General features: G+C 53.9%; 3 protein-coding genes across 3 annotated transcripts; 1 reads left to right on the top strand and 2 right to left on the bottom strand.

The window, feature by feature from the left end:
- Positions 1 to 5,907: 5,907 nt before the first annotated feature.
- MED4 (mediator complex subunit 4) lies at positions 5,908 to 8,971 on the top strand. The gene is made up of 5 exons (XM_037220060.1): positions 5,908 to 6,143; positions 6,805 to 6,919; positions 7,264 to 7,383; positions 7,751 to 7,922; positions 8,212 to 8,971. The coding sequence occupies exons 1-5, from the start codon at positions 6,073 to 6,075 to the stop codon at positions 8,562 to 8,564; spliced, it is 831 nt and encodes a 276-aa protein (XP_037075955.1). The 5' UTR covers positions 5,908 to 6,072; the 3' UTR covers positions 8,565 to 8,971.
- LOC119097039 (uncharacterized) lies at positions 8,961 to 16,547 on the bottom strand. The gene is made up of 4 exons (XM_037220059.1): positions 16,309 to 16,547; positions 11,398 to 11,653; positions 10,746 to 10,940; positions 8,961 to 10,188 (listed from the first exon to the last, which is right to left on the bottom strand). The coding sequence occupies exons 1-4, from the start codon at positions 16,367 to 16,369 to the stop codon at positions 9,513 to 9,515; spliced, it is 1,188 nt and encodes a 395-aa protein (XP_037075954.1). The 5' UTR covers positions 16,370 to 16,547; the 3' UTR covers positions 8,961 to 9,512.
- A 1,607-nt stretch (positions 16,548 to 18,154) lies between these two features.
- Positions 18,155 to 20,620, bottom strand: LOC119096998 (uncharacterized). The gene is made up of 3 exons (XM_037220001.1): positions 20,492 to 20,620; positions 18,764 to 18,963; positions 18,155 to 18,504 (listed from the first exon to the last, which is right to left on the bottom strand). The coding sequence occupies exons 2-3, from the start codon at positions 18,934 to 18,936 to the stop codon at positions 18,312 to 18,314; spliced, it is 366 nt and encodes a 121-aa protein (XP_037075896.1). The 5' UTR covers positions 18,937 to 18,963; positions 20,492 to 20,620; the 3' UTR covers positions 18,155 to 18,311.
- Positions 20,621 to 27,007: the final 6,387 nt, after the last annotated feature.

Genomic DNA, 27,007 nt, shown 5'->3' with positions numbered 1-27,007 from the left:
TAGAATGGGGAAGGTGCCGCTGTGGCAGTGTATCCGGCACTGAGCGGTCGTGCCACGCTTTAAGCCACTTCCCAGCACTAGCCTAGTAATGTCGACTCGGAAGGAGCCGCTCGGCCCGTCGTCCCGCTCATGAGCGATCATAAAATTGGTAATGCCTCGGAATGGCAGCCGTCAGCTGCGCGTCCCGGCTTCGGCGTAATGCTCGCCAGATGTCCCGGAACGACAAGATATCTGGTCGCTCTCCATGCGCGGAGACTGTCCGCTATCATCAACTCGTTCCGGTGACAAGTGGTAATTAATGAAGTCATTTGTCACTGTCGCTGACCAACTGGACTCCCTCGCTTGGCTGGCCGTCCCGGACTATAACCAGGCTGGATACTGCCATTGGCCAGCCGCGACGTTTTGGTCTGGCGCCTACGGTTCGGACCATGGCTTGGTACTCTGTGGGCCCGTGTATAATGCTCACGAACCTTCGCGAGGGTTCGAAATTCTGCGCACGTGCTACTCCTGAGCGCACTCCGTGCTGACGAATCGGTGCAACCTGTCTTGGGTATATGTTGCTGTCTCGAATGCAAGATGGTGTGATCTGAATCAGGTGAGATTGCGCCATGGGAAGTATACAGTTGTGTAGTCCAGCTCGCTACGACCATTCACAGAGGGTGTTGACATTTTCTTAGACTCTTGTCGCAATAAAAAAAAAAATGGGTCGCAGTGCTGGTCTACTGTTTTGTTTTTTTTCATTGAGTTTCCAGGGCTGCCCAGACCTAATACGAGCCAATTTTCAAGCATTGTGAGTCATGGCACGATCGCCACGTCAGCGAACATTATATATATATATATATATATATATATATATATATATATATGTATGTATGTATGTATGTATATAATGTCCGCGGTAGAGCCTGTCTGTGACGCACGCACGCACATATTCCCATGGTGTCACGTGTCTTTATGACGCCAGCACTAGTCGCACTTGTGCTGGTAATGCGGACCCTCCGGTCAGCAGCGAGCGGCTGTGGTGTGACTGGGGCCGCGCGCCTGACTGGCGGCTGACTGGCTCCGGCTGTGATGTGACTGGGGCGGCGCTACTGACTGGTCGCTGACTGACTCTGGCTGTGATGTGACTGGGGCGGCACTACCGACTGGTCGCTGACTGGCTCTGGCTGTGTGTTGCAGGCTCCGAGTGCAGCGCCGACGGCCTGGACGTGCCCGTGGGGCAGGCGCCGCTGGCCGAGCCCGATGACACCGCCCTCGAGCCGCCGGAGGACGACGGCCGTGAGTCCTCCGAGGACACGGCCCCGGAGGAGGACGCCGAGGACGTGCGCTCGGAGTCGCCGGCGGATGCCCGCTGGGAGCCGCCGCAGGAGTCCGCTCTTGGGCACTCGAAGAACAATGGCTTGGAGCTCCTAGCGGACACTGGCGCGGACCCGGCCGAGAACGCTTCCTCGGAAATGCCCGAGGAGAGTGGTCGACAAGCGACAGAAGACAATGGCCTCGAATCGCCGGAGGACAGCGGCCCCGAGTCGGCGGAGAACACTCGACTAAAGCCGCCGGACGACGCGGAGCGCCAGCCGCCCGAGGACAAAGTGCCCGTGTCTCTGGACGCTCCGGAGTCGTCGGACGGGCAGCGGTTGGCGGCCTACTCGTCGCCCCTGCCGGCTACCGAGCCGCCGCCGCCCAAGTCGTGGCGGAACCTCCCCGACCTGGTGACGGACGGCGCGCCGGCGGCGGCGGCGCCGGCGGAGGTGCGGGACGACGCTGGCGCGCCGCCGCCGCCGGGCGGTGACCCGGCGGCGGCTGTGCTTACCATCGCCAACGTGCAGCAGCACGACAAGGTGATCGCCATCGAGGACGGCCGCGCCGAGGTGCTGCTGAACGGCATCCTGAAGGGCGGCCGGCTGTGGAGCGGCGGCCGCAGCGTCGACTCGGACGACAGCGAGGGCAGCGCGCCGCGCCGCTCCGTGCGCTTCGAGCCGCGGCACGAGCGGCCGGCCGCTGCGCCGCGGCCGCCGCCGGCCGCCGATAGCGACGGCGACTCGAGCCTCTCCTCCATGGACACGGTGATCGCACGGTCGGCCGCTGCGCCTCGCGAGCTGGAGCAGTGCGGCGTCGGCTCGGTGGCGCAGGCCGTTGCGCCCGTCGGCGAGGTCGGCGACGGGCGCGGCAGGGGCAGCGACTCGAGCAGCGAGTCTGTGTCGAGTGACGTCTCCCCGACGCGGGTGGACGCGCGGCACCAGGCGGTGGCGGACCTGGCGCACGCCACCCTACACGTCCGCTCCAGCGCGGACGTGGCGCGTGCCATTGAGCACAATTCGCTGCGACGCAGCCTGGCGCGCGCTAACGAGCTCAAGCTCGGCCTCGCCACAGGTGCCGGGGCAGCTGCAGCGCGCAGCGCCGTGCCGCCCGCTCCCAGCGCGGACAGGGCGGCCGCGAAACAGACCACACCTGGCGCGGCCGAACAGGCTCCGGCCGGCGCCGTCAGCCCGCTGTCACCCCGGACAAGCCTGTTCAGCCCGCCGCCGCCCGACATCCAGGTGCCGGGTGACGTGCGCGAATGGAAGATCAACGAGAGCATGTGGCCGCCGGCGCGTCCGCGCAACGCGGTCGGGCCGCGCCGGCCGGAGGAGCCTCCGCCGCCACCGCCGCCGCCGTCCGCGCGGCGCTCCATCGAGCGCCTCGACACGCTGCTGACGGGCGAGCCGCCGGCGGCCGCGGCTGTCCAGCGGGCGCCGGTCGGGCCGCGGCAGCTGCCGCACGCCACCGCCGGGCCGTCGCCGTCGCCACGGCATCTCAGCCCGACGCTAGATGGCAGCGTGGGCGGTGGGTGGCCGGGCCGAGCGCCGCAGGAACAGGACGTCACGGGACGCCCAGCGGAGCGGCCCGTCTGCACGCAGCATGTCCCGGGGTTGCCGCAAGAGCAACCTGTCTGGAGGCAGAATGTCTCGGGGCGGACAGACGATCAGCCAGTCTGGGTACAGAATGTCCCCGGGTCTCCACAAGAGCAGCCAGTCTGCAGACAGAGCGTCACGAATCCCTCAAACGGGCAGCTTTTTAGGAGGCAGACCGTGCCGGCGCCGTCGCATGAACAGCCCATGTGGAGGCAGACCGCTCCGGAGCCGGCAACCGATCAGCCTCTCTGGAAGCCGACTGACCCGGGGCTGCTAAACGAACAGCCTGTCTGGAGGCGGACGGACCGCGGTTCGCCACCCGGGCAGCCGGCGTGGCGACACGGGGCCCAGCCGGCTGCCGGCGGTCAGTCGCAGGAGCCCCCCGCCGGCGGCCAGGCCACGCAGCGCGCGGCTGGTGCGCGCGGCTCGGCCGCCTCCTCCGTCGACTCGCGCGACTCGTACTCACTCGACGATATCGACGACGCGCTGAACTGCGTGTCGGAGCCAGCGGCGCCGCGGCCGCCGGCCGTCAAGGAGGGCTCGGCCGACAGCGGCTACGGCTCCAACGACGGCCGGCCGGGCGGCGCCGAGCCTGACGAGCTGGCCGCCTTCGCCGAGCGCGAGGCGGCGCGCACCGAGCGCTTGCGCAAGCGCTACAGCGTGACGGCCAACGATCAAGACGAGGCGGGCTTCGCACGCCGGCCATCCGTGCGCGGTGTCAAGCCGCGCTTCGAGCGAACCAGCGAGATCATGCGCCAGATGCAGGGCCCGCTGCGGCCGGCCTGGGCGCAGTGGCGGCCGGAGCCGCGCCGCCTTCCGGCGCTGCACGAGACGCGTCCGGCCACGGCGCTCGGTTCGACCGAGGCCCTGTGCCGGCCAGAGCCGGCATGGCTGCGCTACGCTTCGGCGCAGCACCTGCCGCAGAGCGGCGGCGAGGCGGCGCACCGGCGGCCGGCGTCGGCGCACGATCCGGTGCCGCCCCCGACCGAGCCGTGGGGCAGGCTGTGGGACGGACGGCCGCCGGCGCCGCTGCCGCACGGCTACGTCTACCCCGAGTACCAGCCGCCGCGTGGGCCTCCGCTGCCGCCGCGCCAGGGCCAGGTGCGCGCCACCGGCGTTGCCGCCCGGACGGCCGGCCGTCCACCAGTCGACGCCGAACCTGTGTGCGCACGCGCCGCCGGCGGCGGCCGGTTGGGGGCCGGCGGGCTGGGGCCCCCGCCGCGGCAGCCGGCTGGGGGCCCCCGCCGCGGCCGGCCGGGCTGGGGGCCCCCGCCGCGGCCGGCCGGCTGGGGGCCCCCGCCGCGCCGCGTGCCCGACGAGCGGTGGCTGAGCCAGCCTGCGCTCCGGGCTGGTGACCCGCAGGCGATGCCCGGCGCGCCGGTGCCGCGCGCTCGCCATGGTCCGACCGGCGGTCAGCGGCCGGCGCCCGTGGAGCGTCCCTTCTCAAGCAGCGACATCTACCCGCAGATGCGGGCGACGTACGCCTCCGGCTTTCCCCCTCCGCAGGCGTACATGCACAATGTGTAGTTGAACCGCCAGGAAGCCGTGTAAAGAGATGTGCTCTCGACAGACTTTCGTTTTTAGTGAAAGTTTATCCGAAGAGTTCGCGGTTTATCGCCGGAAAGGCCACGCTCGAGATTGCTTTAAGGTAATGCGGTTCGTTGGCTGTGTTTCATGCACTTTTGTTCCCTGAAGTTGCCCAGCATCCGGTGTCCGGCCAGTTTGCGACCTGGTGCAGTTGATCGCTTCTGGATGATTTTCCATTCGTCGCACAGCCAGACCGTAGTGTATAAAGATACCGCCAATGCTCCAGCATTGAAGAGGTGGAATAACTACTTTGTGTTGCGTGTTGTGTAATGTCATGTTTCCATTGGTGCAGCGCTTCCATTTTTCTACCGTACGGTACCAAATAATCAATCAGGTATTGTCAGCTTCAGTACAAACGACGGATGAGTGAGACGGTGAATGTGCCTTCGATTCTGCTACGATGATGTGTGAGGGATTGTGATTGTGTGATCGGTTTAGACCACCCACCGGAGAGATAGGCTAGCCGTTCCTGGCCGTCAAATGCCAGTGACAGTGTCATAAGGATGGTACGTTGAGTATCATCCTCTCGCCAGGTGGTGACGTTTCCATCCGTAACGATTTTATTGACTGAATACAATATATCAATGATCGCATGTTGCTTCCTATTCCAACTGGGGCGACCAAGTGTTACAACCAATTCTGCCAAGACGGCCGGCCGGCCCAACCATTCTGCGCGTGGCCAACTGGGTTGCGAACAGCTCTCTCTCTCTCTCTCATGCCTTCTCCATGGGCCATCGCGGGAGTTGCCGGAGAGGGGGGGGGGGGGCAAGGCTCACTCCCTTATGGAAATAAATAAGTTGGCTTTGCGAGTCAAAATTGATGAGCGGGAGAGTACTAAATTGCCGTTAGCTTTTTGATGGAACGAGGGTATTTGCTGCAACTTCTGGACAGGCACGCAGTTAACGTGTTTCTTCAGCCGTGGTGTATGTTATTTTTGTTACGCCAAATGTTTAGCGGGGAACCGAGACCGGTCAACATCTAGTGAGCGTATTATTCCAGGGAGGGGCTTTGGCCACTATGATGCCTCCTTGGCTACCTTCCTGCTTTGGCATGGCTCGTCACTTTGTCGCTTGGGGTATGCGACGCTCTCAGTTGCCGAGGCTACGTCGCGTCCCCGCCATTTGCCTCTCACCCTGGCAGAAAAATTGGGCTACCCGGGGAACCTCGTACCACCGGTTTCTCAGACACCCTGGCAAGTTTCACGGCAAACCTTTCGCGGGGTGTGATGGTGATGTTTGACGTTCTGGTCCTCTGGTTGGTGAGCAGTATGAAATATTAATACCAGATACTGATTCGTGCACAACCGCAGCTCTCCGTGTGAGCTGTGGGATTGAACACGTCCGTGGCCCGCATTTGCCTCAGTGCTTGGGATGCGGCGTAATGCTGCGCAGTAAGATTGGGAGCATTCAGGAGTGTTAGTGACCAGAAGCGTTTGGTGGGTCACCGGTGGGCGATACATTCGGATATTGTTGACGCTACGGAATCTTCGGTTGTAGACTGAGAAGTGCAGAAATCGTTCATCTTTTCAGTTTATTGACTAAGAAGGAAGTTGCCTATCCAGCTCACGTCACTGGTCTTGGTAAAGGTTGTGGAGATGGCCCACTCCGGTATCAGCACGAGGGAGAAAATACTTGCCCTTATTGATGACATCGAGTTGATATCCAGGTAATATCCAGTGATATACAGGGCACCCCTATGTATATGCTATATGTGTATGTATGTGTAGGAAAGGCAGTGCTGTCATGTTTATTTGATTTCAGTCAAATTCTGCATGACACAGTCATCCTTGAATTCAGTTCAAAACAGATGTGGGAATAGATAAAATGTGTGATAACCCACCATGGTAGCCATATCGCCTGCATTCCCACTCATATACTGTTGATACTTTATTTGCATCTTTAATTAGGTTGTACTGTTTGATTTGTTACCCTTTATTAGCAAAATGGAATATGCTGCACTAGCAGAAATGATATAGTGTGGTGCCCATTTCTCAAGTAAAAAGTGCATGAAATGAAAGGAAGATAAGGGATTTTTAGTATAATTTGAACAATGAAGAGGTGGCATGCTTTGTATCTCTTCCAAGAAGAATATGAACTGAGATATTCGTATAAATGGTCAGGGTGTACTTTCCTACCTATCATTAGAAAAAATCATTGTACACCATTCGTCGTGTTTAAGGCAGGACATATCGTAAACAATCTCAAAACAGGTAGAATCATGTGATATCTTCCCTGTATAATGTTGCCCCTTGAGTGTTCACAAGCATATGCAATGTGTCATTCAAAGTGCATTGTCTTATTCCTGCTTTTATTTTTCTTTGAGCCAGGGAGATGTTTGAGAATTGTACTGCACCCAAGCATCAGAAGCTCTCCAGTGCTGAACACCAGTTGTTAACAGAGCTTCTTATCAAGAAGGATGCCGACCTCAAAGCAACTATGAAGGTAATAATTCTTAAGTGTTTGTTCAGGTAGTTAAAGATGGTTTATTTTTCTTTGATTGGTGAAAGATTGAATGTGCTGATATAAGCATTTATGTTTTTAATTAATCAACACCATGCTTGATTAATCTAGGTTTTTACATGATTTGAGGCAGGTGCATCACAAATTGCAAATGCTTGTTAGAATGCCATTGTCCAGGGTGACAGCCACCTGTTGGGCTACCATTGACCACTATCAGGGGTCGATGGATCCAGCCCTCAGGTGGAGAGCTCACATGTCCATCCGTCCATCAGTCACATCGACATCACACTAAAGTTCTTGCCTGACATGTTAGCTGGTGCTGGCAGGAGGCAGAGGAGCAGCAGGAGATCCAGGTGAAGATGGACCGCCTGCGGGCTGAGGTGGAGCAGCAGGATGGCGAGCTCAGGGCCCTGCAGAAGAGCCTGAAGGAGGCTGAGATCAGGCTGGTGAGTGAGGGCAGGATCATGCCCCCTGATGTTGTGCTGCATCATTGCAGAGGTCTTACAGTTCACCTCATGCTGCACTGTAATGGGATGATTGTGTCGCACGATCATGTGCTGGGTGCTGTATCGCAAGATCGGGATTGCAAGCTGGGGCCCAGCAGCCCACTCATGCCTCTGCTCTGCTGTTGCCTTTGCTTTCTTTGGACTTTTTGGTTAGTGTTATATGATATGAATCTTGCAAGAGCACTCCAGTCAGTCCCTCACGGAGCTCCGGCCGCTGTACCACTGTTTATGACTGAGGGCCACACCACAGGCTGGTCTCGGTGACGACATTTGCCACTCAACGACTGACCGCAGCGACCCCCTGCAGGCCAGCGCCATCTACCAGGCCAAGCAGAAGATCGACTCGATTGCGTGGGCCCAGGCGCGGCCGGTCAGTGCCGAAGACCTGATTCGGTACGCCCACCGCATCAGCTCGACCAACGCCGTCAGCGCGCCGCTGTCTTGGCAGCAGGGCGATCCGCGCCGGCCGTACCCCACAGGTGAGGGGCGGCACCGTCGTTGCGCCGCCGCACGCGTCCTGCACTGGACAGAGAGAGTATGGCAGAGAGATCACAGCCCTGCAGTCTGCAGTCGTGCTGCGCGGAACTCACTGATACGCACCAGTGATAGTCTTCACCGGTGCTGCTCGCGCACTCCACCTCGCATTTCTGCGTCGAGTTCAGCAGCGCGTGTGATCAGCTTCTTCGACGAGAGCTGTTTTTGTGTGCACGGGAAGTGGGTCCGGCCTGACTGTCCTTCGGCTTATCCCGCTCTTCTCCTTCCATGCAGACATGGAGATGCGTCGCGGCTTGCTGGGCCGGCTGGTGGACGTGCCGATCGGCGGTCAGCAGCTGCTGCAGCCCATAGGTCTGGAGCAGCAGCCGGCTGGCCGCGGCGGTCAGGACCCGCCTCCACCGCCGCCCCCGCCGCCGCAGCTGCCCCCGCCGCCGCCGCCTCCGCCGCCGCCCCCGCCGCCGCCGCCCGCCTCCGCCGGCGGCACGTTCCAGTGGCAGCCGTCGGGCGAGATCCACCTGGCGGTGCAGGGCGGCGCCAGCGTGCCGCTGGACAAGCCGGCCGCCAACCCGGACGTCGAGGCCATGTCCACCGACAGCTCCAGCAGCTCCAGCAGCGACTCCCAGTAGGCGGTGGACGCCGGCGGCGCCGAAGGCCGACTTGGGCGTCGCCGCCGCTGCTGGAGCGGCCGGTGTTGGCGGTGTTGGCAGGCGCTCGCCGCCGCCTCGGATGTGGCACTGGGTGTGCTGGAGGCGGTTCGTAGGAGTCTGAAGGCGTCAGCTCAGGAGCACTTGATCATCCCTTCATCGTGTGTTTGTAGATTGAGAGCAATGTGCGAAGTGTGGAAAGACTGGTTTGGTATGATAGGCTTGACCATAAACGTGCATCATTGTTTGTCGGTTTGGGTAGTCGTCCATCAGTAGCCTACGAACGATCTTGAACAGCGATTAGACTTCGTGGGTGCCGCATGCTAAGTATGGTGACACGCGCAATGATGCAGTACGAGTTTAAGAAATACGACAAGACATTGTTTGAATATGTTTATTAGTATGCATTACTCTAAGTCGGGAATTTGAGAAATATCGCTATGATCTTTTTTTCAGAAACGAGATTGTTTTCCATCCTTTACGTGCGCAGTACCAGTATGCCAGTCCGTACATTAGATTAAGGGCGTTGTGTGTCAGAAAGTGTTCCACGATGGTTCACGGGAAACTAGACAGCTGTTTGAAGTATCCCGTATACCTAGTTCTCAAGCATAAAATCGATTTGGTGTTGGTATGAATAATATTGCAAGCATGAGTAACGACTCGGAGCACTGCTATAATGAAGAATCTCACGTAACCTCACGTGCCTCCCTGATCAAAGTACGCCGCTGTCCTCAGTAACTGGCCGGCCTGATAGATCTGACCAGCGTGATAACCTCAAGGGAACACTGGAATGGTGCAGTGGAATCGAACGACATGTAGCATTCAGTCCCCCGCAACATCCATCGGAACTGGGACCCAACGGGATCAAAAGCCAGACCCGTGCGGTCAGCTAATCCCCGGCACCCAACTGGCGTCTGCTCCGTCGCGACTCTACAGGCCGAAATACAGCTTCTCGACCTCGGGACTCCAGACCAGCTGCTTGAGCACCTCGTCGTCGGGAATGCCGTCGCACAGGATGCCCCGTAGCACGTTCCGGAAGAACCTGGCCATAGTGTCGCGCGTGCCGGACGGGCACCGGCTGAGCGCCAGGTGAGCGCAGTCGCCGCCCTTCAGCAGGGCCGGGCAGAACTGTGCCAGCCCGTCCCGCTGCAGCAGGCGCGGCAGCAGCGCCGGCAGCGTCAGCAGAAAGTCGGTCATCTCCTCCTGTGGGGAGAGACGGGCCCCTTGCGGCAGCAGGGCGTTGACGTCGTCCAGGCACGCCTGCAGGCTGGGGTAGTGCAGCAGCGCGGGCGCGGCGGTCGTGTGCAGCGCGGGCGCGGCGGTCGTGTGCAGTGCGGGCGCGGTGGTCGTGTGCAGCGCGGGCGCGGAGGCCGTGTGCAGCGTGGGGGCGGTGGTTGTGTGCAGTGCGGGCGCGGTGGTCGTGTGCAGCGACCGCTCCGTCGGCGGCTGCGGCGCCTGCTCGCTGGCCGTCGGGGCGTGCGGCAGCCGCGTGCTGTTCCCCTCGGTGGTGGACAGCACCAGCGGGGTGCGTGCCGTCACGCTGCGCCGGTCTCGGCGGATGCGCTGCACGCGGCCGATCTGCTCCTCGTGCGCGTCGTCTAGCACCCTGTGGTCAGCATGGCTCGGCTGGTCACTGGCGCCATGTGTGTAGGCATAATCACCAGCGAGATCGCACCATCAGACACTGGCGTCGTAAAATCGGGGACTTCCCCTGGGCGAAGTCATGCAGTACCCCACGGGCGGTGAACATTTGGTAATCTCGGCCTGCACACGGCGGAACGCGAACGATTCTTTTTCACGCCGGCCGCGCCGTGCCGGTGATCAGCCCTGGCGCTGTGCCGGTAATTAGCCGTAGTGTCAGTCGTCTTGTCCAGCGGCGGGGCACGGCAAAGACCCGGCGGAATTACCGGCTTCTCCCCAACCATCAGCACCAACGCCAAGTTTGTATCGCCAAAGGCCATTTCCAAGATGTTTCCTATGACTTCCTATGTGTGGCTACGTCACAGATACACGTCCGTTACACGACAAACCGTCGGGTGCAGTGGATAGCTGCGCACACCCAACGACTTTTGCGACGTCTCGGGTAACGACCAGGGGCTGGCGTCTGCATATAAGGAATGGTCTGGGACATCTGTCCCAGGGCGTGACCGGCCGGACACGCACCTGCACCCGCTGGCTTCAGTCATGAACTGGGTGGTGGCGTGGCCGCCGTCCCTGCAGACGTGCTCGATGGTGAAGACCAGCGAGCGGAACAGGCGGTCCGTGTCGTCCACGGCGCCTAGGCCCAGGCAGGTCATGCGCGAGACGAACGTAACGCTGGCGGCGTGCAGGCGGCGCACGTTCGCCAGCTGACAGAACCTGTCGGCGCGGTCGCGCATTGTGTGCGGTGTTCACGGATACGGGTGCGTGGTGGATCGCGGTTGTCCCGGAGGTACACGGAAGAAACGCCGGGCAGTTTGGGAGTTGGATCTGTGGGTGGGAGCTTCATTTCTACGCTTCGAGAAATTGTAAGCGTACGCAGTTAAGAGAGTCGGTCAGCATCCAGTCCTGACCAGTCCGGGGGACATTGTTGATCTGTCTGGGGACATCAGGTCTGCTGATCGCCGGAAACATCGATGAATCCGCCCTTAGCGGTGCCTCCCGTGCAGGCACATTGCCCCGTCCTTCTCGGGATCGGGGGCGTCGGGATTCCCGCCCAGACTGCCCAGGCAGTCAGATCACCGCTCGTCTGCCCAGGCAGTCTGAGATCACTGCTCACAGCCGCCGCAGTGTGTAGAGGGGGTCCTCTCACCACCAGCATGAGTGAGGGACTGACCTGACCAGCGGGACGACGGCCGGGCCGGACCCCATCGAGCGACGCATGGTCATCTGCAGCAGCCTGCCCAGCTGCAGCGACACGGACGCCTCGTTGAAGAAGGTGACGGCCGAGCGCGACACGTGATCGACGCACGATGCGCTGCTGGTACGCTTCTGCGCCATGTTGCGCATCACGATCTGGGTCATGTAGCGAGCCGCGCTCAGCATCGTGGCTGGGTTGGCCATGATGCCGCCCATGATGCCGAAGCCCGCTCCTGAAAAAGCGGCAGCATGTGATGGGCGGCTGCTGTGGCGTCCGGTGGCGTCCCAGAGTGTCTCACCAGAGAGAGAGAGAGCCCTGCGCCGGCCGGGTAGAAATTGGCGTTACGTTGTGCATCACCCGTCGCTTTGTATGACGTTCTTGAAAGACCCGTGCGAGGTCCCGTTGCGGCGGAGTCGATTTTGACTCCGATTGACTGTGCGGTACGTCGGTTCCCACTCCGCCTCCTAGCAGTGCAGCCTAATTTCGAGTCGACTTGTCAACCCGGACTACCACTCAGGAAATGAATTATATTTTGAGACCGATTCCAATTGAGTCAGTTGTGATGGCAACATCTTAGAATATGTGTCACAATGGGCTATCGCGTTCGGCTTTTTATTGTTAGATGTGAAAATAAACAAGTTCCATATGCTGCGCATATAACAGCTGGCAATACAATAATGATTGCTGTTATTTGCATTTCTAGTTGAGTCGACTTATGAATGACTGCAGACAATCAACTGATTCAACTCCGACTCCCATTCAGAGATTTTTGGGGAAATCGGTCCCACAAAAAAGATGGCGGCTGGGAGCGTCAACTCCAACGCGCACAGAGTCGAAGACAAGCCTGCTTAATTAGTTAGGTTTCTCGGTAACAAGGATCATTCGGCCGCTGTACCCTGCCCGCAAACGTGTTAGGCAGCAGTGGCCGGTCTCTGGCAGCGTGAGCGTTTCGGTAAGTCTTGTATGAAGCTGTCTTTATCAGGCGCCCTGAGCTCGTTTTAATGCACGAGGCCCGCTGTAGCAAAGCATTTCCAAAATTTCGTCTATGGGCAAAATGCAGTGAAAACGAGCAACAAGAAGTGAACGTAGAGCTTGGGGAGGAGTGGAGCATGGAGTATGGAACGTGGAGCAACTGGATGGAGCTTAATGAACCATTTTTTTAGCACACAACTTGTCATCGCCTTAAATCACAGTGATGCTTGTACTTAAATAAGACGGAGAGGGATGGCTCGGAAATGTGGATTCGGTCGATGACAATATTTTTTAAATACAAAACCGGGTGACATTGCGAAAAATCTATCAAGCTTGTCACTCGCCCCGGGGGTCACACTCCAAAAACGGTCGGGGGCTTCGCCGACAGGGCTGACCTACCATGCCTCCAAAGGCTGATCTCTCCCGGCTTTAGGTTACTTAAAATATGTCCGGGGATTCTAAGATTGTTTTCATCGGTTCAGCAATACTTCAGAAGAAGCAACGGACAGCAGTTTATAGTTGCTTTTGCCAATTGCTCCTGCAATGCACTTGCATTTCTATGCGAATTATAAGCCGATGTAAAGCTGCGATTATGTGAGAAGCATAGAGTGAGTTGGAATCTACTGCATAACTAGAAATGAAAATGTCTGATATCATCAACGACAATGCTCTCTTGTGTCACTAATCGAACTTGCCCGAGTCGCAAAAAGTCGGTTTTATTCAGAATGGCGTGGCCTGACAGCCGCGAACGATGGCATATAGGCAACATGTTGTGCACACCGATAGGAGGAACTTTAATCTTAAGAGGGCACCTGACCTGGCATGACGTTCCCAACAGCCATAATGACAACTGGAAGGAAAGATGAGGTAAATAGTGGCGACCAGTGTGACCGTCTTAAAGGAGCGTAATTGGCACTTTCCCGTGAGGTGGAGCTTCCCTCCCAGAAAAGGAGTTGTTGGGAATATGGAGAAGGCCACGCTCAATAGAATATAGAGCAAACTTCGACACGTGTTCCCGCGTACTGCCAGCGTCGTAGGTTGCTGCACAGGTGTGATGGCCACTGCATGTATGTGTAAAACGTGCAGGTCCTCTGTTGCGTTTGTTCGTAACTTCTACCTATGGTCATGACGTGAGCGCGCGCGCACGTACGCTAACACTCACACTTGCCAGGCACTCTCATCCGCCGCCTGAAGAGTGCTGGTGTCTGTGCGATATGGGCAGCGCGAGCTATCAGCTACCGCTGTGCCGCCAGGCTCGGAACGGCAATAGTGCCATCTCTTTACAACTTGAGTGCTAGAGTGGCCTGTTCCGTCTTCCGGCACTCTAGCCATGATAATAAATACTAAGCTAAATACTTATTCAGTTTTATATGCGCTTTTGGGCGTAATGGGCTCCAGTAGCGTCCCATTCTCTGAATTTGAATTGCTTCGATGTCTTTTCTTCTAACCCTTGGCCCAAAATATTTGTATGATCACACCCAAATAGCTGAACTGAAATCATTGGCAATTCTTCCCTTTTTCAACGAAATGAGATCGGAATTTCGTGCGGATTCTTCCCATTCAGAAGGGGCGGGACAGCGTAAATCGCTTCAGATCTTTTGGCGCAAAACATATCGTAGATGTCAATTCAAATGCAACATTCAAAATTGGTCTAGCAGATATTTGCCTTTTTAGTCGACAAAATACGTGACGAACGGTTTATGCGGGATTTCGTCTGTCGTCACCAAGATTTCCACACGGAAACAAATATTGGGCGCATATTGCCATGCATCATTCGCGCACAATCTTGGCAGCTCCCTTTTCAAATGACAGCTTTCGCACTCACCAGTAACTTTGGTGAAATGTAAATTTGTGAGGTAACGCAAACCTAATTTCCATGCAAAATGAAAACTACGAAAAGCGACCAACAGAATCAGCACTTGGTACAGCCTGATCATCGACACAACTGCGTTGTAACGCGCAGTGGTACTGCCCGGGTCAATGAACGATACAAAACGCTTGCTTGCAGTCTCATCTCGTCAACTCATTTCCCAGAGGCTTCGGACGCTCTATTAAGTTGTGGAGGGGGGGGGGGGGGGGGCAGCCACTTCTCGTTATATCTTTGTAATCAATGAGCATGGGGTCAGTGTGGAACTGTCAGAAAGTTGTGGTGGCTCAGCCCCCGAACCCCCGGTTCCCGCGCGTGTGCGCGTTTTTGCGCATCTTTGAATGAAAGTGGTCGATCCCATGGGTTGCTTGCAAGGAATGACTCTTCACCATCCGCAAACGCGTATTATAATGGTGGATGCCTCGGGCGGCACAATTGGTTGAAAGCACGTCAGGCTACGAGACTTGACGGAATGGGTCAGAGGAGGGATCCATTTCTATCGGGAGCAATTGGGAGCATTTCCTTGTGAGCATTTTGAATAACTTCAAGTTGTTAATTGCTCGTCGCTGGCCGGTCCCATTCGCGCTGGCCATCAGCTGCCACCGCCATATACCATCTCTTCGCGTCACCGCTGTGAGAGAGGTGCTATATGTGACGCTTCCACGGGTCTTACCTTACGTTCCGTCGTATGTGTGTTGATGCCAACATACGTCGTAATAGATTGGGGCATTTTGCACTAATACGGTCGTCTGTGCCACGTCGATTCAGTTGCATGCAAATGTGTGGTTTTGTGATCCAAACATGTTTTATCTTGGATTGCCTGGAAACGCCTGTGATAGGTGCCAACTGGTGACGATTATTTCATATTGACGAAACCTCCTAAAAATTCTGAAAACTATGCTGAGATTGTCAGCAGTTGGGATCGGAGCGTCTTCGAGCTATGAAAAATGAAATGATCATACGTTCTTGATGGATGATTCAAGAGCTCTAAGTCGACATCGCTTCAGCTTCCCACGGCCACCGCATGGTTGGGGTGATTGGGAGATTACTGCTACCAATTTCGTAAAGCTCTATTATCACCATAGGGTAATGTTAGCTGTGGTGTCGATTTGTTCCGTTTTACCAAACTGCATGAGTATGTATTCTAAAGAACACAGTTTCAGTTCAAAAAGCATCGGCCTAGGTAAAAGGGTGAATTAAACTGTCGTTAATGGACGCTGCTTAACATTGCATAACGTGTTTCGAAGCTCACGCGGAGAAATACTTGACAGTTCCGCACAAATTTGCGACATTTCCATGTCACGTTTAAGTTGAGATATAGCACACCGGGCGTGCGCACAAATTACTCTATGCTTGTTTGTTAGGGATAGCAGTCACTTTTTGGCACGTTAAGTCCACATTTAGGTACCAGCGGGCAGTTGCCAGAACCTATGTCACAATGCATGGTGCAGTTTCCCAAGGACTATCTAATGCCCTTTCATTCATGATAATGGCATGATTGCTTCTCATGGTAAGGGGAGTAGCTTAAATTAACTGATCGAACCCATCCATACAATCTTGATTCGTAGTACGTCACATGTTCCGGAATTAAGCCTTGGTTTTGACGAGAGAATAGCTGGTGCAGTTAAACCACATTTCTCCTTTGCTGCTTTCCGCTTTTAGGCCGTGCGATATGCTATTATGATATGATATAATGTGATATGATACGTGACACGATATGATATGCCAGATTCTATCTGGCCAATGGCTGATGTGGTTCCCAAAATCATAAAAACATGGGACTCTGAAGAGACCCTTTTCAAGCACATGATCAGTTGACTGGTTGCAGGCAGCATGCACAACGTTGCGACGGTGATCTCGCTACATGTTTGACACTTCACCTGTGCGTTATAGGCCCCGGTGTTGTCAATTTCAAAGCTCCAGAACCCTTGAAAGACTGCAAAACCCTTGCAATCAAAATGTCCGCGTCGTTATATTACAGCTGAAATCCAGTTTAAGTTCAAACGACAAATATCTTTCGAAGCCTCTAAACGCACGCACGAACTCACCTTGGGTCACTGTAAGAGCCAAGAGAAGACCGAATGCAAACGTTTTCTTCGTTTTCTTCATTGTTGGTGCCTGAACGATCTGGTATGTTTCTAATGTAGTATTAGATGGTGGAGGAAATTGCCAGCCTTCAAAAGCTTAAATTATGTCCCGTTAGATGGCTAGAATGTACAGATACGGACCCTGTTCAAACCCAGACTCGCACAGATAAGACAGGTGAGACAGCTGGAGCACCAGGAACTCCAGGTCATTGTACGTTGATTCAAAAGATGTCTTTAAATCTTGGTCACGCGCTCAGGAACCTGCAGTAATTTTTTTACTTCCCACACTGTGCAGAGCCTGCTTATATGTTAACCACACAATATATTATTATTGTAATATTTTATGTTTACCACACACCAGACCTTACAAGCAACTCGTGAGACGCATTCTGTATGTTTTCGCTTATCGCTTGCTGAAACGAGGTAGGAAAGCATACACCAACAGACGTGTCTAAGGCTAAGGTTAAGGCAACTCGCATCCGTTATCTTGAACGTGCGTGGCGCGTATTTTCCACAATAACACGCACGTTTGACACCTCGGAAAACAGCCAACACAATGCGAATGGCACATTAGTAAGAGTCCGCAAGGGGATGGATCATTCCAGTTGGTGATGAGCTTGTCCATAATAGTGGATAAACCCGTGAGTTAGAGCATAACCATCGGTTTATCCAGGCTTTTGCAAGCCGGTATATTGTCATCGTTCTGCAATATTCAGGTCGACCGCCACGCTGGTCTGAGAAGTTAAAAGTTGTGTTAAACCTCAAATGTCACCAGTAAGCAGTTGAAGAATATACATTCTTTATTTTGAAATACATCACTTCAGAGGAGGTGGCCTCTGCAGACCGATCACTCAGATACAAACCCGATAAAACACACGGTTCCTCCCAAACCGTTGGAAGATGTTAATTGCCATCTGCATTCAGGCCATCGACCAACGGAAGCACAGTGTAGTATGAGAATCGAATAAGCCAAAGGTCATACAGCTAAGAGCAGATCTGGTTCGGAATTGTTTAATTTGGATAGGAACGCTTTCGGCCAGCAATGGTTATTACAGGGCGGACGACGGACGATGGAGAGCGTTGGAATAAGACCACATGCGCCTGGGAGTCCTCCTAAGGAGTGAATGAGGAAAGGAGGGCAGATGGGCAGAGCTAATCATAAGACCCCGCATTACCAAATATAAATACAGCTGTACTTGCTATCTCTAACCGCAGTCCGCGGTTGCCAAATATTGTTACCGACTGCATAGAACGTTGTATGCGTTATGCTCCTCACTTTTCTGCCGACGTTGGTACATACATGCCTAAAATCTGCGCATACGTACTTAAAAGGTGCATGAGTTTCGGTACACAAAACATAGTTTCATGAACAGAACGGCGCTGCTTTTTTCTCTGGAATGTGTAGTGACAATGCACTTTTATTGGAAAGCCGCCTTACTCCTAGTGCAGGTGCAACTATGGCATGATGGTAAATAACACTCGGTAATACACATACATGGACGGAAACGGCTAGACTGAACAGCCTTTCAAAGGTAATGGTCGGTCGCAGATCCTGGGCAAAGCACGCCTCTGAACATAGCCATTGTCTATTTACAAGTCGCTGCTGACTATCACCCTGCGAATCCGAGCCACGTTCAGATCTTCCTTACACTTCTACACGTCAGCCAACACACGTCAGCACAGACCTCACAACGGAAGCCGACTTCATCTAGCCGGCACTAGGTCGAATACGAGATGAGATTGCGCCAGTGACCTACCTAGTCATACATGCACGCTACTGAACAGCCTCGGCCTCTTTCAGCCTCTTACCACTCCGATCGGCGGTCTGGATCATTGATCAATGCGTCACTTAACGAAATGTCTAAACGCGCTCCGCTAAAAATGGAGCCCAGCGCATCCCTGGCGCCTGACGTTCTGCCAGCCGCAGGCCGGGCTGCGCGGTGCTCTCTGTGCTCCGCTCGCCCTCAGTGCTCGCCCATGTAGAGCGAGGCGTGCTCCGACTCGGTGAGCCGCCGCGTGCTCATCGAATGCATGGCGACCTGCGAGCGGTAGTTGCCCGGCGGCAGCGGCTGGTCCCACAGCGTGCTCCACACCATCTTCACCGGGTTCGTCCGCTTAGTCGACATGGACGGCGGCACGGAGGGAGCGCGCTCGACTCTGCAGGGAGAGGCGCGGCACCATCAGCTTGATCGAGCAAACTCAACTTAGCGGACGTGACGCTCAGGGCATGCGCTGTCGGGCAGAGCAGGACAGCCCATGGCTCTGATTTTGGCACGCATTGCAGGTTTTTTATCACAGCAGATGATCACAATGATGCTCATGCCCGATACTGTGAGGTAAACTACGGCTCATCCCGCAAAGACTGATCAATTGTCGTCATGTTAGCTTGCAGAGTGCAGAGCCCTGGCGAGCCTACCTGAAAAGATTTGCGAAGCATTTGATGAGCACCATGATGAGAATGATGAAGACGACAAGCAGAACAATGGCGACTCCCAAGAAGATAAAATTTCTGCCGTATGTTGACCGGATGTTTTGTTCCCAGCCCTGTTCGGGGAATTCGATGTCCGTGTAGATGCCGCTGGAGGACATGATGGCGACTCTCCGCGCCGGGACTGGCTGTAAACGTTTGCATACGATAAAACAATGATCTTTTTTACTTTTCGCACAATACCCACTCTGCATGTCTTAGCCTGCGAACACCTGGGGGATGGGGGAGGGGTAGCATAGCAGTAGCTTCCTCTGAGCCTCAGAAATGGCTCCCGAACCTTTCCGGAAGTAAAGGTTCGCGCAAGCGTCTGAACTTTCTGGTGATCAATCCAGCAAGTTCTCGAAGAAAATACTCCTCATCTTACTAGTGGGCAAGGGGCATGACACATGGCAAGGGCATATTAGTGACGGCTTGCACCGTTGTTTTGGCCTGGACAGAGCGATTTGCAATTGCGATATGGCTCGGATGTTTCAACGTAAATCGTCTGGCGCGGCTGTTTGCCAGTCAGGTTCGGTCATGCTGCACAAGGTCACACCGTTTCCGTCCTTTGAGGCCAGCGTGCAGGTGTGAAGTACAACTTATTTGTCACGCCCATTTGTAATAAATAGGCCGCTGTACCAGACACATGTCTAGCCGCTGACCTCCACAGAATATGTGAGCCAGAGCAGCGCAACAATAATATTCAAAAAGTGGCACGCAACTGGCCTCACCTTGCTTGCCCAACGTCGGAAATGTCCATCCCAAAAAATGTGTTTTTAACCTGAGTACCACTGACTGGCGTTCTTTTTTAGTCGGGATCTGGGAGCTTGGAATATGCGAATCCCCGGATCGGAATCAGTTGACGTTCAATAACCCCAGGATGCACACTGATATCAAGAATGACATAGTTAAATGTGACCCGACGTGGGAGCCATACATGATTACATACATACGTACATACATACATACATTACATACAAAGGTCAATGGTTACTGCACCGAACACATGAGTCACTGGATTTGAGACGACATAGAGGCTGCACGCGACGACCTAAGATAAGGAACATGAGGATCAGGCACGTTTTCCACACAATATGGATTTATCAACGCTTGGCAGCCTAAAATCTGCGAGGCTGAGCTTGTGCGACAGGCCGTACTCGTCCGTGATCGGCCGGCGATTCAGTAGCCACTCAAACAAATGCCACCCTTCGGCCCGGGAGACCAATTTAGTGCCGACGGGGTGTCCAGTCTACAGATGACGGCCATCCCATTGGGAGCCATCGCTCAGTTGTACACACTGAAGCAATCACGTGTCATTTTCCGGCCACGAACGCCATCCCTTGCTGCTTAGGCAGTAATGCAAGAAAACGGTGGGGAGTGTAACGCCCTTTCAGCCGAGGACTAGTTATTTGAACCAGCCAGACAAAACTACCCCACCCCCCTAAAAAACTAGTTATTTTCAGACAAAAAGCACATCTGGAATCTCCGAGTGTTCTGCCTTCCCATGGTGTGCTCCACGTTCGCTGTGCATTGTTCATTTCCGGTCGCTCGTATGAAGTGCCTAGTTCATATGAAACATATGAACTGCGAAGCATCCGACGCGCCGACGCAAACCTCCGACGTAAACCTCACGCCAATCAAACACCAAAAAGCGAGGAAAATGGCACGGGAACATACCTTACTCCAAAACTCCGGAATGCATGACGAGTCGTGCCAGCTAAAGAAACTACAGCTATGCTACCACGCACAAACACCGCTTCCCAACAGCCCGGCGCTCCGCCCCGGCTCCGCCCCGCCGCCGCTCAAAGGTCCACGGCCGCTCCCATACTCACCTGTATGCTCTGCTCAAACCTTTACCCTCGCATGTGCTGCTGCTGGCGTGTTCGTTCTCTGCTGCCGGCGCGCGACCGCCCGCTACCTGTCCGGCCGCACGACTCAAACTCACACCCAAATCGCTACACCTGCCGCCGGCGTCCTGCGTCGCTGCACTCGTCGGCGTCCCGTAGCTGTAATTTCAGTCGCGGCCAGCAGATGGCAGCATGCAGAGCTCCGTTTAGTTCAGGAGGGGCGGTGCAGCATGGAGATCCTGCTGGCGTGGAGCGCGGGGTTTCTGAGAAGGCGTGTGCCTGCGCTACATTTTTGCTGTAATGAAAGGTTATCAGCGATGCAAACTGCAAAGGCTTGTAAATCTGGAGACGTAAAGGTGCATGACGAGCGAACGGATGGTAGCCGCAAATGGAAACATGCACCTGCGCCCAGGGCTAAGGCGGTGCTCTACAGGTCCACTACATATGGCGTCGCGTTTGATCGGCGGATGTGCAGCTCTGTTGTTGGTATTGTCGATTCGCAGGTATAGGGCGGGAAAGGCATGATACGCAGAGGCGCGCGATTGGGTATCATGAGGTACTCGCAGCCCATGCTCGGTTGGGCTTGGACTGCATGTCGAGGTCGAAAGGCTTGAAGATCAATGTTCAGCGTGGCAACCGAACCGAAGTTCTAGCTGGAGCTGAAGCTCGGGCTACCATTACCTGGGCCGACTTTCCGAACCAACACCTTGGATGCCGTCGTGGTGAAATACAACGGGCTACAACTTCCCGAACTTTTCCTTTCGCGTTTGCCTCTTAATGACTCGCGGAAGCGGATAATATCCCGTTTAAAGCCTGATTATTCACGGTTATTTGCCCGCGATGATTCTGTGGTTTGAGATACAAATAGACTTGCAGCCTATTTGCAGCAGCAAAGGTCTTGAGAGCATTTGAGGCAAATGACTGCATTAAAATGACTGGTACACATGTTTATGGGGTTTTTGAACTGAGATAGCCATTTTGATGATTATTTCCTGCAGTTCACGACCATGCCCTTTCTAAGCCTTCACATTATCTTGTTTCCGTGCTTGACATCCTTCAACATGTGCAGCCTACGTCGCACTGCCTACGGGAAGGTCACTCAGACATGTATGACGCCACAGAAACACGCGAACACCCCACCTCATCGGCTGTTTTGTGCCCATGGTTAAGTCGAGTCTGGTCATTAACCTTTCGTGTCTGCGGCGATGCAGCACCAAGCGACGCACTGACAAAAAACTAACTGGCTAATAGTCGGATTCTCCTGCTGATTGCATGCTTTCATCATGAGCCGCGTTTAGCACGGGTGTCGGTTTCGTATTCTTTTTTGAGGGTCCTGCCCTCCCCACCCCCATGTTAAGTTGCCCCTCCCCCCTCCCAATGTTGACTTTATCCTCCCAATGTTTTTGGTTGGAATGCTACAAAGAACGTGGGCAGAAAATGAAAAAGATGAAACGTGGGCAAAAGACTCACAACACAAAGGCTATCTTCTTAGATCTTTCTGCGTAGTGGCGTCTCGTACGACTCTCATGACAAAAGTCATGGTTGCTCTCACCACCAGATACAAATCGAAACAGCTGAGCGAATAAACGATGCAATGAAATTCACATACCTAGCGCTATAAGACACGCAATGGTTTGTGAGGTTAAAGTGAAAAGCTCTTGAATATGGGAATGGTATAAGTTTTTCGTGGCTAACCCCGCCCCCGTCCTCGGCGACCAAAATACGCGCCACCTCCCATGACCGCCATATAAGAGCTCCATCGGCGCCCCAAGTGGCCTCTAAAGGCGCGTCTTCACGTGCCGATCAGGAGATGCGCGTGCTTCCAGTGCCCGCTCCCTGGATCCAACCCTGCGTGGCTTCTATACTGCCTACGTTAAAGGCGTTTACAAATTACACAAAGATTAAAAACATATATTGCATTTAATCGAAATAAAGTGGGGTAAATTTGGTGAGAAATTTTTTTTGGGGGGGGCGTACGTTGTCGGGAATTCGGTTCATTCCCCCATAATTTACACAAATTGACACCGCTGGCGTTTAGGCATAAATAACGCAGACATTTGGGGAGCCATCAGATATGACTGTCATGAAGCTGAGAACCGAATAACTGAGGACGAGCGCCGCAATCGAAATTTAAAGACAAGGAAGGGAGATGCCATCACGGAAAAATATGCAACAACAAAGAAAAGGAGATTAGGCTGAAGCATAGTGGGCCAACTTTCAGCGCATATCCATCTACTCGATAACGGTAATTGTAAGTGGTCAACATAGACACACAATCATCGTTCTGACAGTAACACAGGCAGCTGATAGATGCTTGTAAGCGTTAGGGGCTTATTGGCATGCATGTTCAAATTCTTAGCTCAGACTGGATCCGTGCATTTTACTCCGGCTCACTCCAATGAGTTCTCTCGCACTCAACAGTGGCGTTACAAAACTCCCTAATGTAAGCGGTCATATGATTCTGTGCACCGATTGATGCATGAATAATTGTCATAGCAAAATGCTCACGGAAATGACTCAAGTCTTTTTCCAGCAATAATAGGAAGCCCGGCCACTCTCCAATCAGCATGATTAAAATAGAACATTTACAGGTATGTGTCTTCAGGTGTTTAAAAACTGCTTCCATCTCCCTGTCGTTCGAGCCCTGGCACACAACGTTCTGTGCAAAAGTCCCATGTGCATCTTAATATTTACGCCGGATTGCATTTGCATATCATAAACGTTATTCAGTAAACGTGACTGCTTCGTTTGTTAGCTCCGCGGTGGTGAGAGACGTGTCCTGGGTTCAGATTTATTGGTCTCCTGAAAGGAATACCATGTCAATAGTGCACAATAGAAATAGTGTCGCACAGAACGATGAGCTTTGTAACTTATGATATATTATATACGTGTGTGTGTGTGTGTGTGTGTGTGTGTGTGTGTGTGTGTGTGTGTGTGTGTGTGTGTGTGTGTGTGTGTGTGTATATACATATATGTATGAGCGTGTGTTTGTGCACCTTACATTACTTTGCAACGCGTTTCAATGCACAGCGGCTGCATATCAGGCACAAAACATGGGCACCAGGAATGTTTTAGACACATGTCGCAAACAAATCCAATGTGCCAAGAAAGCATTGTAATTTCGAGCAACCCATCCCAGATATGAATATCGACATCACTTTATCACAATATCCAATGGGTAGGATCACAGATATCTAATACCACGTCACCTCTGGATTATATATCATTAGATTATTAACTTGTAGCACTAGATGTCTATGTGTATGACAAAGTCTTGTTACTTAGAGGCGGTCTTTTTCTTAAAGTACGTGGTGACTCCAGTATTCCCAAATCCATCGCGGCATATTCCCCACTTAACATATTACATGTATGGAGAAAACTCGGATATCACATGTTCGTGAGTGCTCTCGTACAGGGGTAAGGGAAGGTCTGGCAATAATTTTTCTCGCTTAGACAAAAACGCACTGCCTAATTTGACCCCCCTCCTACACGAGAACATTTTCACGCATGAGACACCCCAGATGTGCCCGATAATTTTACAATCTTGGGTAGGATATGCATTGCGTTGGATATGGGAATGTTGGGGTCCTTACATATTTCAAGGAACTTACCACTTATGTTATTAAGTGCATTTGACCCTCTGCAGCCAGACTTGTGAAATGAACTATTGCGATCAAGAGAAGCAGACGTGAAAAAAGACGCGATACGGATAATCCGTACACGAATGATTGGGCATGCCGAGAATTTTTTAAAAAAATATTTAAACGAAGAAATGTGAATGGCATTTATGAGTGTTTGAAGAGGTGCGACGCGAATGGCTGCGTATGTGAGGAAATACGTATACGAAAACAAGTATAATGCAAAGAAATGCATGCGCGAAAAGATGCAATGTAAATGATCACACTCTCTTCGTTTTTATGTTTTGCTCATTTGCTTGCAACGGAGTTTGTTTTGTGCTCGTTCTTAAAAGAAAAACCACAATTTTTATGCGGAATTTTTTTACGAAAAGGGCCACGACAGGACATGGCCTAACCGGCTACTGCTTCCACGCCTGAGTTCATCAGCCAGCATCATATAGCAATGGACGTCGCAAACGGTCAGCTTTGCGCAATATTTATGTTTTGAAGCAACCCACAAGAAGCACGATTCTGCGAAGCAAAGCAACATGAGGCCCACATTTCGTCACGGGGCGATTAGATGAGAACGATGTGAGTTAGCCTCTTGCAACCGGGCACAGAAGACTGCATCATGCCGTCAGGCTATCTGACCCACCACCCCGATCACGATAGACAGTGGTTCAGCGTTACGACGCACTTCCCAACCGGCGACCGCCAGAATGCTGCCGACGGGTAGCGCCTCGCCGACCCACAGAGACTGGTAGTTGGGGCAGCTGACATGGACATCTGATCTGGAGACTGAGGCCGTTTAGTATCGCTGGCGCGTGCCCGCTCACAAGGTATAGTGTGGTAAACATGAGTCGATTGGAGGTCAAGACCGTAATAGTGAGAGGGACCTCGAACTGGCGCTGCTCGCACACCTAAACTTCCGCCAATTCAGGCAGGAATTTGGCGTGCACAGACGGACCTGGATACTGGGGGGTTAACACTGAATAGCACCCCCATACATGCCTTTTTGACAGTCATTTGGACCACTGGACCACGTCCGGATGACCGGTTAAACACGTCTGACTCGGTAGTCGACTTAACTCCATGAGATCTTAGAAATCAAGAGAGCTAGAAGTAATAAATTCACAGGGGGAATTAGTCTGTATGCGAACTCAAATATTTCAACATTTGATGTTTCTAGGTTGTGAATGTGCTGTCATATAACGTTTAACAAGGCCAAACTCCAGATTAGTGTCCAAAGAGATTAGTGTCCCCTAAACCTCCTCGTGCAACCACCACGAACCCAGATACCTGTTTCCAGCAAAGGGCCAATGGTATTAATTTTAGTTAATTGACCTTGTTTGACCTTAAGGTCAAAGTGATAAAAAATCTACGAGATCACTCCTAACCTCCTCATTGACTAAGCCGCAAGAGTCCTCGATCGGCCCTGACTGAGGCACGTATCAGAGGTTTCATGCGCATTCCTCGTGGGGACCTCAGACTTGCCCAGCACCCTGAGCGTCTCAGCAGTTTACAGTACGGCTGTCGGGTCTGGCCGGAACACAGATCACCACTGGGATACACTTTTGACAGTTGAGGCAGCAGTCTATCCCGTTTATGCTCCTGGTGGCACGTGGCCCGGTCAGATTTGCTGCGGTCGGACATATTGCGGGCCAAGGTAACCCTGCCGGGGAATTAGCCGTCCATACGAGAGGCTACTGTGGCAGCTTTCTTTCAGTAACATGTAACGTGTCCTTCGACGTCCATCACGGATTTTGCTCTTTATATCACGTAGTTCACAGGACTGCGCACGGGACGCATGTGCTGTGGAGAAAACCGTCTACGAAAAATGCACTTCAAGGAAATGTCATACGAAAAATCGAGCAGGCGATCAAACGAGACACAAAAGTGGCGTTTGCAAAGAAATGCGTGTACCGAAAACGCGGCACAAAGATCAACGCATATAAATGCTATGCCATCGTTTAAGCCAGCAATGCTATCAGAAGACAAAGATGACAAAGCGCAGAAGTGGCCGTGCTTTTGATGTTTGCAGTTTGATAGACGGTGAAAAGCGGCTTGATAGCATCAGACAGCTTGATAGCATCATTTTTGCACGTTCAAATAGGTAGCCGGAAAAAATTCGGTGAGCCATTCACTTTGAAAGGCTTTCATTCCCCCACACTTGACATGCCCCTAAACCGCTGGTTGAGAGCAGTCCGTGGATTTTCCGTCACGCGGGATGGATGGCGCCGGGGTCGCCCGGTCGTCGGCCCCACTCCTGGCGAGTGACGTCACAGCCCCATCGCAGGGCGGCCCGGAGGCTGGGGGGCGTCAGCTGCTCTCCGTTTCCGCAGACCCGTCACGTGGTCTGTGCTGCTGCTCGTTCTGTGTACGTTCTGTGTGTGCGCTTATCGGCTGCGATTTCTCCGCGAGTTCCGGCACAGCTGTCAGCGTGTGTGATGTCTTGCAGCGGCTCAGGCCCAGGTCAGGAGCGTGAGCCCCTCCGCCTGAAGCTCCGGGGGCGTACTGGGGGGGGGGGGGGGGGTAGGTACCGTCCCGGCTTTTATGCCGGCTGGCAAATCATCCGGTTTTAGTAATCGCGGGCTGGTACGGAGCTGCTTGAAGGTCGCATGTTTCTGGTAACAATCACCGACGCCCCGGGCTGTTATGAGCCTCCTCGCCACGACCGGCGGGCCGGCCGGCGATCAATCCCGTCCGCGCCGATCGCTCCCCTTGTCTGA

The sequence above is a fragment of the Pollicipes pollicipes genome, unplaced genomic scaffold (assembly GCF_011947565.3).
Source record: "Pollicipes pollicipes isolate AB1234 unplaced genomic scaffold, Ppol_2.1 Scaffold_4295;HRSCAF=5057_pilon_pilon_pilon, whole genome shotgun sequence".
Taxonomy (NCBI): Eukaryota; Metazoa; Arthropoda; class Thecostraca; order Pollicipedomorpha; family Pollicipedidae; genus Pollicipes; species Pollicipes pollicipes.
The sequence above is the reverse complement of the archived record's forward strand: the minus strand, read 5'-3'. Positions and strand labels throughout refer to the sequence as shown.

What these genes read in the sequence shown, in the direction of transcription:
- MED4 (XM_037220060.1), top strand. Translation starts at nt 6,073, where the DNA reads ATGGCCCACTCCGGTATCAGCACGAGGGAGAAAATACTTGCCCTTATT. An exon ending in AGGAGGCTGAGATCAGGCTG is followed by an intron (nt 7,384 to 7,750) that starts GTGAGTGAGGGC and finishes GACCCCCTGCAG; the next exon opens with GCCAGCGCCATCTACCAGGC. An exon ending in GCGCCGGCCGTACCCCACAG is followed by an intron (nt 7,923 to 8,211) that starts GTGAGGGGCGGC and finishes CCTTCCATGCAG; the next exon opens with ACATGGAGATGCGTCGCGGC.
- LOC119097039 (XM_037220059.1), bottom strand. Translation starts at nt 16,369, where the DNA reads ATGAAGAAAACGAAGAAAACGTTTGCATTCGGTCTTCTCTTGGCTCTT. An exon ending in GCCGTCGTCCCGCTGGTCAG is followed by an intron (nt 10,941 to 11,397) that starts GTCAGTCCCTCA and finishes CCGCGCCGACAG; the next exon opens with GTTCTGTCAGCTGGCGAACG. An exon ending in ACTGAAGCCAGCGGGTGCAG is followed by an intron (nt 10,189 to 10,745) that starts GTGCGTGTCCGG and finishes TGCTGACCACAG; the next exon opens with GGTGCTAGACGACGCGCACG.
- LOC119096998 (XM_037220001.1), bottom strand. Translation starts at nt 18,936, where the DNA reads ATGTCCTCCAGCGGCATCTACACGGACATCGAATTCCCCGAACAGGGC. An exon ending in TGCTTCGCAAATCTTTTCAG is followed by an intron (nt 18,505 to 18,763) that starts GTAGGCTCGCCA and finishes CTCTCCCTGCAG; the next exon opens with AGTCGAGCGCGCTCCCTCCG.